General features: G+C 34.3%; 1 protein-coding gene across 1 annotated transcript in view; it reads left to right on the forward strand.

The window, feature by feature from the left end:
- LOC129806096 (retinal homeobox protein Rx) overlaps positions 1–13,768 on the forward strand; it is a 93,940-nt gene that overhangs the window by 18,460 nt on the left and 61,712 nt on the right. The window contains exon 2 of the mRNA XM_055854446.1: positions 547–670. Coding sequence (XP_055710421.1) covers positions 574–670 — 97 coding nt within the window. The 5' untranslated portion in view covers positions 547–573. The remainder of the gene's footprint in view (positions 1–546; positions 671–13,768) is intronic.

Raw genomic sequence — 13,768 nt, forward strand, 5'->3', positions numbered from 1 at the left:
CTGTTACAGAATTCCCTTACAGGACGAGTTTTTTTCTAATTTATTATGGAAATTCGCAAAATAAAGGAGATAAGTAAAGAAATATAAAGTGATTTTGTATATCGCTCTTTCTTAAAGTTCGAGCAATAAAAATAACCAAAATGGGACAGAGCTTTGATGCTGGAAGATCATCCGACACATCCATCAAAGAGAGAAGTTGAAATAATTTCACGCCGATGGAATTTATGAATCTCTCACTCTGGCCAACATAATTTTTCTCCCCTTCACTCCATGAATTATCATTTTAAAATGTATGCTAGCACATATGCAATTTATGTATAAATTAACTTTAATTGAATTTGATGCCGTCAAGAGTCTATAAACAAATGATGTCATCAACTTAATTTAAACTCTAACTCAATAGAAAGCCCAGCCAATGATGACAAGAAAACCCAGGCGAAATGATATCTCCGAAAAATTAGAGCATGAAAACATATTATTTCGAATGTTATGGCTTCTGTTGATGGCCAAATTAGTACTAACGAGGTCGGACGTTTTCTATTGCAGTTGGGACCCGCAACAGCGGGACGAGGAATGTTCTGCTATCACTGTCCACCTGCACTGCATCCCACAGGACCACATCCACCTCGACTACCAGCCCTGGACTATCCCTTTGCACCCACACATCCATGTAAGTAAAAATTCAACCTTATTGCCTCGCAAAATGGGGTTAAATTGCAGAGTTAGACACTCAATAGATAGAAGAGGACAGAATTAAAAAAAATAATAATAATGGTGATTGCATACCTTGCAAATGGACATTGAAATTTCAATGTAGGGTAAAGTGATATAATTTGGAATTAGTGTTGCAAGTTGGACAATTCGCCGGTACAAGTTGGACAAAATTTGTTTTTAAGCACAAGGCACCAAATTATAAAACTAAAGCATTGCAAATAAAAATGAAGTACTAAATTTATCAAGACAAAAAGCCCTGTCCAAATTGTACCATTGTCCAACTTGCACCACTTTATCTTACATTATGATAACAACTGGCTTTCAATGACCCCGTTATTTCTCCTCCAAAATCATGTTTTTTGGTTTCAAAAATAACTCCTAGAATTTTTTTTTCAATTCCGAATATGATTTGGATTTAGTCAAGGTGAATATTTCGTCCATAAACACAAACATTTGTAACCGAAAAAATCGTTATCGAATTTTCGAAAATCAAAGTTTAATCATCTTGAACTGTCAATTTCTCAACCGATTTGCCGATTTGATTTTTATAGAAAAGCCTTGAAATTGAAATTCCCAATCGGGAAGCATGGGTTCCAATGGGCAATGTATCGGTAGAGTACCCGTAAATGTCCGTCAGTTCTCAAGACACTTGCAAATCAAATAAAACTTACTCCGAATAAACTCAGCCAGAGTTCCTCGAAAGGAAAGACATTTGAAGATCGGTTACGAAAGCCAAAGAAAAAATACATTTTAGTTATCGTTTTATCCGTATGATGGCTGAACTATTTCTAGTTCGAATTTCGAACTTCCTTCGCCAATGTTAATGTCAATCTTTATTTTGTTTTGGGGAAAATCAAAACAACGAGGATCATAGTAATCCTATCGAATTATTCAATCTCTTTATGGTCACCGAAAAAATTTCTTTGATCTAATTCTTGTATTTCAAACATTTTTACAATCCTATGTGAATTTTTATTGTGAAATCTCGAAATTCGGATTGGCTAGCCGCAAATCGCCTCAAAAAAATTTACCCTCAAGTTCTACAGTTTACTCATTGCTGCCTTGCCATTTTGTATTTGAAATTGAGAATTAAAAATATTTTTTTGTTTCCCTTAAGATATATAACCTCTGAAAATTTCATATACCTAGATCGATTCATTAGCAAAGTCACAAAAAATTGACAAAAAAAACGTTAATTTTGGGCGTTGTAGACGTTATCCTTACGCTAATCGCATCGCCGCAATGTGGTGAATCTTTGAACTTAAATCGGAAAATTGTCACAGGGGCACAATATAAACCAAGGGGTAGATAACTCACGGATCACTCGAATGCCGATCAGAAGTATTTCTGCAGAATTTCCGGAAAATTCCGGAAACTGTAGAATGAGTTTAAACAAACGCTATATACTGTTGTAGTCGGTAGTATGAGCCAAACAAAAACCGTTATAATTTAGCAGGAGCTTTGAATCTCCGGCCTGGACATTATTGCCGCGAGGAGGCGCTAATGTGAAACGGTCTTGGAAAAGTCAGGAAGGGAGTAGCATCAAGCTCCGTGTTCTGGGAATTAAGAAATGGAAAACTGATTTTCCCAGCTCCCAGAACAACAGTCGAGTTGCACGCATTTCGAGGTTGCCTGTAATGAATCTCAGCTACCATAAGCTTATTTGGACTTCGAATTTGCCCCCAATTCGAATTTGCATTGAAAGAATCACAACTACCATAAGCCCATTTAGGCTTACCACTGGCCTTTTCTAAACATTCAGTTGCTTGCACCTGGTAAGACTCGAACTCACAACTTTAAGAGTCGAGACAGAGATAACATCGGCCCGAGGCCCAATGGTTTTACCTATTGCGCCACTGAGATCCCCCGAGAGTCACTAATTCACCCTTTGAAGCAAATCCAGTTTAGGCCAAAATATTGTGGGTTCTATGTGTTGTCAGAAAGTGGAATTGCGGTCTTCTTTATTTGTTCTTCTTTTTATTTTATTTTGCCAACTACGGGGAAAGTGGGGCAGTTTTGAATTGGGGTACCTTTGAAAATGGACTGCTTTCTTCTATTTTTAAAATGAATTAAGGATTATCATAATGTAATTTAGCTTCACATTGGATTTATTATGCTAAATAATATCACAGTAAAGTTCTATTTTGTTTAGAAATAGGAGAAGAAAGCTCACTTTTAAAGCTGCTCGAATTCAAAGGTGCCCCACTTCCCGCCCAAGCCATATGAGTTGCTTTCCTAAAGTATAAGTTCAAGTGTAAAACTTTGCATTCATGCTACTATGCTTGAGATATGAGCACTAAAATGATATATGGGTATATGAAAGAACGCAAGGTGCTTAGAGACTGCGAGATTTGAGCATATAATTATTAAACTTTAACCTCTTTTTTGTTAGGAGATAATATTTCACAAGACCTTTCATAATTCCCATTTGAATTCAAATTCTGGTAATTAGAACCGGAATTATGGCCAATTCCGGATTGTTTTTTAGAACGTTTAGAACTCTGATCCAAGTTTCAAATAAATCTTCAATTTATCGCTCTTATCGTCCTTATCAACTCTGAACGTGAGATGTAAAAGTCTTCGCAGACCAACTCCATTGGCCTGATTCGATAGTCTCTCTCCAGTTGAGATCAATTTTGTAGCCACCCAAAATGTGGAAGTCTCAAAGTGAATTTGCTCTGGTTACAGAGTGAAAGACATGTCTCTCGTTGCACTCCCGGACACATAATTTAGTTCATGGTGAGGCAATTTGCTGAATTTCCACCCACCCTCTTCTCAAAAATGTGGCTGCGCCAATGGACTTGAAATGTTGTTGCCAACAAAAAGACAAATTTTGGAGAATGGGAACAGAAGCAGAAATGTTTTCCCCAATAAAATTACTCCGATAACTTTTAAATTCAATTCTACTCTCCACACAATTTTACCAACTCACGAAAATTGGTCAATCGACTTTTTCTTCTGGGTTTCCATCGCAGGAAAAAAAAGGCTAGTGCCCCAGAGATCAGAGGGAAGGTATTCAAATCATCAATTAGTCCTCATTTATTCAACTCACAACTGAGAATCAAAGTTTTTTTTTTTAAATCCCTTTGAATTTGGGGTGGAAAAAAAATCTCAAGATGACATTAATTCTGTAGTGAATATTTCCTCCTGAACTGTCTGTCTTAATCAAATTTAGATTCTAGATTTTAGACAGTGCCTCATTCTTTCACATCAGAAGGATCTTGGCTAGAGCCAGGGGGAATTTATCATGAAACTCGATACTTTTCGACTCGAGGGAGTTCTCTGGGCGAACAAAAATCCGAAGGGGAAATTGCAAAGTGTAGATTTATTAGCCACAGAAGAGCCTCTCGAAAAAAAAACCCACGGGAAATTGGTTCAATAAGAACTACATACGAGGAGTGTAATTGGAAATTGGCATAATGTGCTTCCACATGGATGTAGTAAGTGAATTAGAGGCGATAGTCTCCACAATTTTCGATGAGGGAAACTCAATTAGATGGATTTTCAACTGATGGGCCAAAATGTGGCAAATGATGTCAATTTGACAATTCAATTAAGGGTCCTCCTCTCCAATTATTTCATTTTGTTCGTGGGCACCAAAATTATCCCTAGCCTCAGTCGCATTTTCCAGGAATTCACTTATATTTGCGAATTTCTGTTTTCTCTGGCACCATCAACAAGAGCTTAAGTGTTAAGAACCCTCAGAAGATAAGTGGTAAAGCACAGACTCTGTGATGCAAAGGTCCTGGGTACGATTCCTATGTCAAACCCAATTGATAACTCAACTGAATTCACATTTTTGTGGAAAATATTTCACTGGGTTCAAACCAAACACAAGTGGAGTTTGATTCTCCAATAGTGTCTTGGCTAAAATGTAAATGGAACTCTATTTGCACAAAAAGTCGTTGATGTTCGAAAAATTCAAATTCAGTTTCGAATTTTCATACTAAATTTTCGCACAAAGTGGTAAAAATTTATGTATATCACAATAAAAAGGTGGAAAAACAGTTTCTCCAGGGGCATATCGACATTTCATTTTTCCATACGTTTTTGAATAGAGGCACTGAAGACTATTGACAAGTTTTTTCCTAAAGAGAATTGACTTATCAATCTGATATATTTCGAAATCGTTCATTAACTCTTTCGCGTCATTAGGGTCATATATGACCCGGGGAAAAAACAATTTCTTTTGACTATTTACATTAATTGAAATCTATCGGTTTGTGCACGACATCATAATAGAAGGATGTAAGATTCTTGGCTAATTTTCTCAAGACTCCAGATATTCAGGAAAAGAAAATATTTGAGATCAAAAATCACGAATTTCGAACTTTGTGAAATGACTTTTCTTTTTCAAAATTTTTTATATTAATTTATTTTTTTCAGCAAAAAGTTCTTTAGAAACACAAAATAGAATATCCAAAGATTGTATATTGCATATTTTGATATAATAAATTACTCTCAATTTTCCAGAAAAGCGTGTAGAATTTTCCGGGTCATATATGACCCTATAGTCCCCAAGGGTAACAGTGTTTTCGTCCCAAACCTGCAGCGAAATGTAGTTGGGACATTGTTTTTCTTTGTGAAATGCAGGTGGGACATCTTGCTCCTGGACATTTCATCTTATATCTGATGAATTATAACATATTTTGCAATATTTTAGAGTATTCTGCAAGCGTCTTATATTGTGCAATTGTATTGTGTGTGAATAAATATGTGGATAAGTTTATTTTTGCCAAATACCACTCAAAATATTGTGACAGTGACTGTTCAAAGGATTACCAGGAAGATTCCTTGAACACCAGGAGTACAGTGTTCATCAAAACAATCCAGTTTGCCATGGTTTTGGCCAAATTAGTAACTTCAAGCAAAAAAAACTCTTAAGAAGCCCGTGATATAGATTTTGAAAAAGGTAAATACACTTCCCTTGAGGACAACAGGGTCATATATGACCCTATTGTCCTCAAGGGAAGTATACATACCATTTTCAAAATCTATATCACGGGCTTTTTAAGAGTTTTTTTTTTGCTTGAAGTTATTAATTTGGCCAAAACCATGACAAACTGGATTGTTTTGATGAACACTGTACTCCTGGTGTTCAAGGAATCTTCCTGGTAATCCCTTGAACAGTCACTGTCACAATATTTTGAGTGGTATTTGGCAAAAATAAACTTATCCACATATTTATTCACACACAATACAATTGCACAATATGAGACGCTTACAGAATACTCTAAAATACTGCAAAATATGTTATAATTCATCAGATATAAGATGAAATGTCCAGGAGCAAGATGTCACACCTGCATTTCACAAAGAAAAACAATGTCCCAACTACATTTCGCTGCAGGTTTGGGACGAAAACACTGTTACCCTTGGGGACAATAGGGTCATATATGGCCCGGAAAATTCTACACGCTTTTCTGGAAAATTGGGAGTAGTTTATTATATCAAAATATGCAATATACAATCTTTGGATATTCTATTTTGTGTTTCTAAAGAACTTTTTTCTGAAAAAAATAAATTAATATAAAAAATTTTGAAAAAGAAATGTTATTTCACAAAGTTCGAAATTCGTGATTTTTGATCTCAAATATTTTCTTTTCCTGAATATCTGGAGTCTTAAGAAAATTAGCCAACAATCTTACATCCTTCTATTATGATGTCGTGCACAAACCGATAGATTTCAATTAATGTAAATAGTCAAAAAAAAAGTTTTTTCTCCGGGTCATATATGACCCTAATGACGCGAAAAAGTTAACTAATAAGGCTTCATGGTTCCTTTATGTAGTTATGCGTCTCGGATAAATGTCTATAACGCCATTTTGACTGCACGTTCCACATTTTTGACGTTTAAGCCATTCCTTACTGTAGTATTACACATCATACGCAAATTAAGTGTATTTGGATTATACAGTCTGGGTAATTAATAAACAAATTACTGTCGAGAATGGATTTTTAGATACTTTATTATTCTATGGGGACACTTCCGGTAATCGCCAGTGGAAATTTATTTCAACACAACAAGAAAAACAAATTTTCTGTCTTGCCCAGAGCTTTCGGTCCGGATGTGAACCTTCTTCAGTGACTACAAAACAAAACACACTTTCGTTCCACATCTGGACCGAAAGCTCTGGGCAAAACAGAAAATTTGTTTTTCTTTTTGAGGTGAAATAAATTTCCACTGGCGATTACCGGAAGTGTCCCCATAAAATATCCATCACGCCAGCTCATTATCCAACGATTCTTTATTAGTTTTTCAATTACTTGGGCAAAACAACCCGACAGAGATAGAAATATATTTTGTTGTGCCTTTCTCGCCTTGCAAAAATCACGCTAAATTTCTGCATGAAATTACAGAAAATTTGACAGAGTGTCGATTTTTATAATATTTTCCTTCAATATTTCTCTTGACTTTAATTCTGATTGCCAATTTGTTTTCTTGGATAGTTACTCTATCTAAATAAATTGGGTTTGTAATAGATTAATATAAAGAATTTAAATTTAGAAACCTTTAAGACGTGCGTTATGAATATTTAACTCCATCTCTTCTTTCTTGAATTTTAATAACCAGAAATAGTAATTTATCTCATATTTTTTTCAATATTCTAGACAATTAAGTTGATTCAAGTTTAAAATATCCATTCTAGACTTTCTGAACACCCATTTCGCTTATTTTACGTAACTGTTCCCATTTTCGCCAAAACTGTTCTCAAATCGCCATTTTGAAAATCGGCATTTTGACAACGAATTACGCAAAAATGGCTGGAGTAGTCTTGATGAAATTCGGTATAGGGTCAATATGTGATTTAAGCTTGTAATTCATGTATACTACTCCCTCCCCTTAACATCCCTTCTAGTAGCTACCGTACAAAATGAGAACATTATACTTTATGTCCTTTCTGAACAAAGGTATACTCAGTCCCGACATTATGCACTTCGGGATTATGCACTTGATGAGATTATGCACATACAATTATGCATGTTTGCCTACAATTGGGAGCCAATTTATGAAATTTTGAAATAAACCTGAATGTATGCTATTTTGTGCGGTGGGAAACTTGAAGACACTAAGCTTATTCTTCATTAAACAATTTAATTACTTTTATTAAGGTAAAAAATTTAAAGATTCTAACAATTTATTGAAGAAGTCTGACCAAAAAGTACTGTTTGTTGATGAATTTCTTTTAAACAGTTGAATCATTTTGCTCTGACTACTTTTACTCCACGCGAAATTCGTTCTACGGCCGATTCATTCAAAAGAAAGCCCCTGCGGGTATGCAAATTTTCTCGATGCATAAAACCATTTCACGCGTTTTTTCGGTCATGAAAATGTATATAATCTCGGGACTGCATATCCTCCTTCTTGAATTTTAGTAATAAAAAATAGTAAATTATCTTATAACCATTTCAATTTATTTTTTAATGAAATAATCTTTGCCACAACATGAAAAGATTTTGAAATAAAAAAAAAGTCTGGCTGACTTTCTATTTTAGCCGAGACACATTTAGTGCATCTCAGGAACGAACCACTAAGGACGATTTTCTAAGACTCACCGATACCATAGCAAAGTTTTACGTATTTAGAATAAATTGCATTTCAAAATTCCGTTCAATTTTCTTTTTTAATTTTTTTTTACACTTCTCCCATTTACAGATAAATTCTATTATGCTCCTCTAAAGTGCAAATTTGCTCGAAGTCCACAAGAGAATGCAATTTATTTTTTGGTTCAAAATTGTATAGATTGATTTGCATTTAATTGAATCGATTGATCAAGTTCGATTTCTGAGAATTCAAACAATGCAACTATTGAGCAATAAAATCTCAATAAATCCACTTCTTATGCCAACGAATAATGCACGACAAATCATCTCCAAATGAAATCTTTCTGGAGGTGTTCATTGAATTTCTCTCGCAATTAGCAATTGATGCAATTTTTGCCATCATACCGAACACTCTCATCTCCCAACATCAATGACTACACTCAACTTAATTCTTTTTGCCATGCAAATTGGGTGTGTTCCAATAACCCCTCATCCTTGTCCCTCTGGAGATTCTGCATTTGCGCGCGTGCATTCAAAATAGATTTATATCATCACATGCAACCGGGGGAAATATCATGAATTTTTTCCCCCGCGGGGGGATGAGATATTTGGGGAGGCACGAGGGAGGAATTTTCTGTCCGTGGAAATCGACGAATGAGATTGATATCGTGAGAGCTTCCAAGAAAAATCAAATTACTGACAAAAATAATTTTAATAAAATTTACATTTTCACATTTTCACTTTGATGATTGCAAAGTTTACTCTCCCGAGCGTTTTTTTTTTATCATTGGAGTATTTTCTCCACTCTCTGTTGACTTTTTATTCATACCGAATGTGTTGCAATTCATATGCAATTTTTCCACTTGACAACATGGAAAAATTAATAATTTACCATATTTTTTTTTCAACACTATCCTGCGGAAATGCCGGAAAAATATTTGCTGCCAAGAATTTATTTGATGGAATTTGGTGTTAAAATCATGGCAAAAACGAGGTGAATTTTGTGTAAAAGCTAATCGAGAAACATCATTCTGCCCGTTTATACGTTAAAAATTCCCAGGATCCATTCTAGACATTCTGAGCACCTGTTTCGCTCATTCGCCGTAACTGTTCCCATTTTCGCCGAAACTGTTATCAAGTCGCCATTTAACCCATTCATTACTGTAAGATTACACATAATACAGTAGAGTTCCTCAAATTTAAACATTTGGGGGGTACCCGTCAAATAATATCTGCAGATATCTTTAAGATTTCTGTAGAGAAAATCTACACCTCTACAGAATATCTGCAGATAAATTCTGTAGATATTCTTACGAATTTTATTTGGGCTTGGGACAAAATTCGTCAGAATATTTCGGCAGATTTATGACGAATCTCTGATGAATTTCTGTAGATATTCTGTAGATTTTTTCTACATTCCAGACTTTCCAGACAAGATGTGTCAGAAGAGATGGAAAAATTTTTCACTGAAGTTTGCAAAATTCTATAGAGTTATTCTTAGTGATATCACGGTGTTTATATAAAATAAAGAATTCTGCGACGCCGTGTTACAAGTAGAGAAAAGTGAAGTGAAAACTTTAAACAGAGTGTCGACCAAAATTTCGTGTTTTTGTATCATTCGATTGGTGATTTTTAAGAAATTAGTATTTTTGCTCGCAGTTTTTTTACTTATCTAAAATGTGTACTCGGTAATGCTTGTTAAGCAGAGCATACAATTTTCTTTATAACTTCTACAGTTTCTTCATAAATCAACAAATTTTTTGTGAAGTAATGGAGGTTATGCAGATTTTCTAGGGAGAAATTCTGCCGAGAATCTGCAGATTTTCTCTGAATGTACTAGAATATACCGTTAAAATTCAAAAAACCTCCGAGTAAAATCGGCAGGTACCCACCCGGCAAATTCTGCAGAATTCTGCAGAAATTCGTCAGATTTGAATTACTAACTGCCGAAAAATCAGCAGAATTTCTGCAGAATTTTGTTCTAAGGTGGATCCGATCGTTGTATGAAAATTCTGCAGAATTTTCTTCAGAATTTCTATAGAAAATTTTAAAATTATCGGCAGAATTTCTTTAGAGTATTTATATGATTTCTACATTTCTTCTACCCTTTCTAATGTTTCTAAACATTATTTTAACTACATAAAAATATGTATTTCAATTTATTTAAAATTCAATTTTTATTCAACAATTTTACGTGAATACTCTCTTTTTTTACAATATTATTATAATGTTATAATACAATATTATTAAATCAGCCATAATAGAAAATTCGAAGGGGAAGGAAATGGTTAGAAAACACGAAAGAAATTCGCGATGCTCACGAAGTCGCACGACTATCCCGAAGCCACACGAAGTATCCGATTGAATGACAAGAAACGTTAAAATTTCAAAAATGCAGAATTGCAGATCGAAGTTTTGCTGGGTAGAGCAATGATTTGACGGGTATAGATGACATTTCTCACTCCTCAAATTTGAACGATATTTTCAAAAATGTAACTGAATTTATGTAAAATTCACTTTTCGTAAATATAGGAAAATAACTTAAGCGAATTTTATCAAATGAATTTGTTGTTAAATAGTTAGGTGGAATTTGTTGAGGAAATTAATATAATACGACAATATTGAGGAAACACCAGAGAAAAATAGTTATTATTCAGACTCCAATGCAAAATTTCTTTTACATAACCTCATATTTTACATTTTGATTGCAACCGTCCGTCGTTCAAATTTGAGAAGTTCAAATTTGGGGAACTCGACTGTATTCAAATTGACTGATTTTAGATGATTAATTCATGAGTAATTGATAACCGAATTCCTGTCAGGAATGTATTTTTAGTCACTTTAGTCCTTCAATAACTTGGGAAATATTGCCAAGTTATAGATGGAAATACGTTTTGTTGTTTTTTTTTCTCGCTTTGCAAAAGTCACGCAAAATTTGTGCATGATGTTACAAAAATTTGACATCGCGTCGATTTTCATAATATTTTCCTTCATTCTCTCTCCTAATTTGAATTCTGATTGCCAATTTGATTTCTTGGAAAGTTACTCTACCTTCATCAATAAAGTTTAAAATGATCTAATGCAGAGGTGTGCAAGAACCGTTGAAACCGAATAAACGTCAAAATAAGTTTGTTCTAGTAGCGTTTTGACCATTGACGTAGATGTTTCATTTGACATTTATTCGGTTTCAAATGTTCTGGCACACCTCTGAACTAATGTAAAGAATCTAAATAATAAATTTCTTATATAAATAAATAATGGCTTCAATTCTGAGACCAAGACCAAGATCAAGATCAAGAAAATTTCAAGATTTCGGTATTCTGAAATCAAAAAATCAAGATCAAGATGTCAAATCTGTCAAATGTCTTGGAATCTTGAAATCCAAGACACAAACCGTGTGGATATCAAGATTAGCAATTCTAGAACCAATATTACAAGATTTCAAGACGTCAATTTTCTCGTTTTCTTGAAATAATTCCAAGAACCTCTCGGAGGTGCTTAGAATTTTCAAGATAGCAACAATTTGAAGAGTTTCATATGGAAATGACTATTGATGAGGAATATTTCTATAAGAGATGGTACAAAAAGAGAATTACTTTGAAAAATACTGTCTATCTAAAATACTGTATTCGACCTTGTAATTTAATCGAAATAATACGTATTTCTAGATGTACACATCGAAGTACATCACCCTGAGGATATCTGTAAAATAATCACATCTTGCATAAGCATTGCCTGTACTCCAGTTTATGGACTCTCATTTATTCTTTAATACATCCTACACAGTGTAATTAATTTTACTAATGTTGAAAATCTTGAAATCTTGGTTCTTAGCTAAAACATTTTAAGTTCCATATAATTACTTCGCGTCAGAATACGAAATCTTGATTTTGGAAATATTTGACAGCTTGGAATTTTGATCTTGATTTTGGTCTCAGAATTGAGGCCAATACTTACATAATAAATTTCTTAAAAGACTTGCACGTAATTTTCACACAATTATCAATATTGATCATAATCACATCGAACAGACTGGGCTTTTTTACATGGTCATTGCTTTTTTACTCCTTCATTGCTTTTTTGCACGTGGAAAAAATATTCAAAAAATTGAGGCATCAAACCAATTTTTGCATCAATTTGATCTTTTTCCGTTCTCTGAGACAATATTCTGTAAAAAGAAAATGATATTTTAGTAAAATTAGCCAAATTTAAATACCTTGAACAAAAAGCAAAAAGCAATTGCCCGGTCAATTGCTTTTTCTTGACAATTCCATATTACATAGTCCGTTAACATTCTCTATTTGAATTCACTGTTCGAAATTTCATCGATCACCATCGAAATCAGCTGATGCCAGGAAAAATCAAAACAAAGGAAATTTTACTCATAAAACTCTTGTGAAAACTTTTGAAATACATTTAAAATGAGTCTAGGCTTAGTGAAATTAAAGTTTAGTATAAAATACATGTGAATAATGTGAACTACATTGTTTTGAACAACTGAAAATATTTCCCACCTTGGACATTTTACTTACACTGGATGGCGCTGTTCTCAGTGAGTTATCTAATCGAAAAAAATGAAGGTGTCATATCACTTCTCCATTGCTTCTTTGAAAATCGATTAAAAGAGCAATGGCCCAGTCTGTTCAATGCTAATATGTACACTTGCTTGGCAGACCGGCGCGAGATCGACAGATCTGAACGCGATTGATCAAATTCGTGCAAAATATGCAAATCGACACAATTTGCCGATTTACCGTGAACTGTGAGCGGCACAGTTATCTACCCCTTGGTGGCCATAAACTACTGCGTTGATGAGGATCCCAGAGAACACTGACTATAATGTCTCGAGTTCAACTCTCAAGGAGCTACTACTACCTCTCCTTCCAGCATACAAGTACCTCTCAGTACTATCTTGCGGATAATAGGGATCTTAGTGCTACATTTTAGGAGCCGGACGTCACTTGGCATCCACACAGTTCTCCTACCATTCCCTCAACTGTTCCTATCTTCTCCTTTACTGTTCCTATTTTCGCCACAACTGTTCCTACTTTCGTGAAAACTGGTCTTCTTTACGCCACAATTGTTCCTAATTTCGCCGCAACTGTTTCCATGTTTCAAATATGGCGCTTAAATTTGAACACCTTATGATCTCAAACGTATATTTAAGTTTTTACAATTTTCTCAATAAGCCAATTCTTTCAGAAAACATTTATAAAAAAAATATAGTAAATAAAAAAAATAACCAAAGCTTATCCTAAAACAATTTGAGCCGGAGATTATTTACACAGTATATAAAAGGTGAGATTGTGAAAAGAGCGGAAAGGATAATTTTGCAATTTTCCCAGCATTTTGACCCAAAAAAGAAACTTTTCCTCCACAACTAAACTCTTACTTCACTCACATGAACCACATTGAAGGTGGTTGGCTTTAGAAATTCAATTAGTAAGTTTGAGGAGTGTTACAGAAGCCCCAGAAGCCAAGAGAGAGGAGATATGTTAGATAAAATCTA

The sequence above is a fragment of the Phlebotomus papatasi genome, chromosome 3, assembly GCF_024763615.1.
Source record: "Phlebotomus papatasi isolate M1 chromosome 3, Ppap_2.1, whole genome shotgun sequence".
NCBI lineage: Eukaryota > Metazoa > Arthropoda > Insecta > Diptera > Psychodidae > Phlebotomus > Phlebotomus papatasi.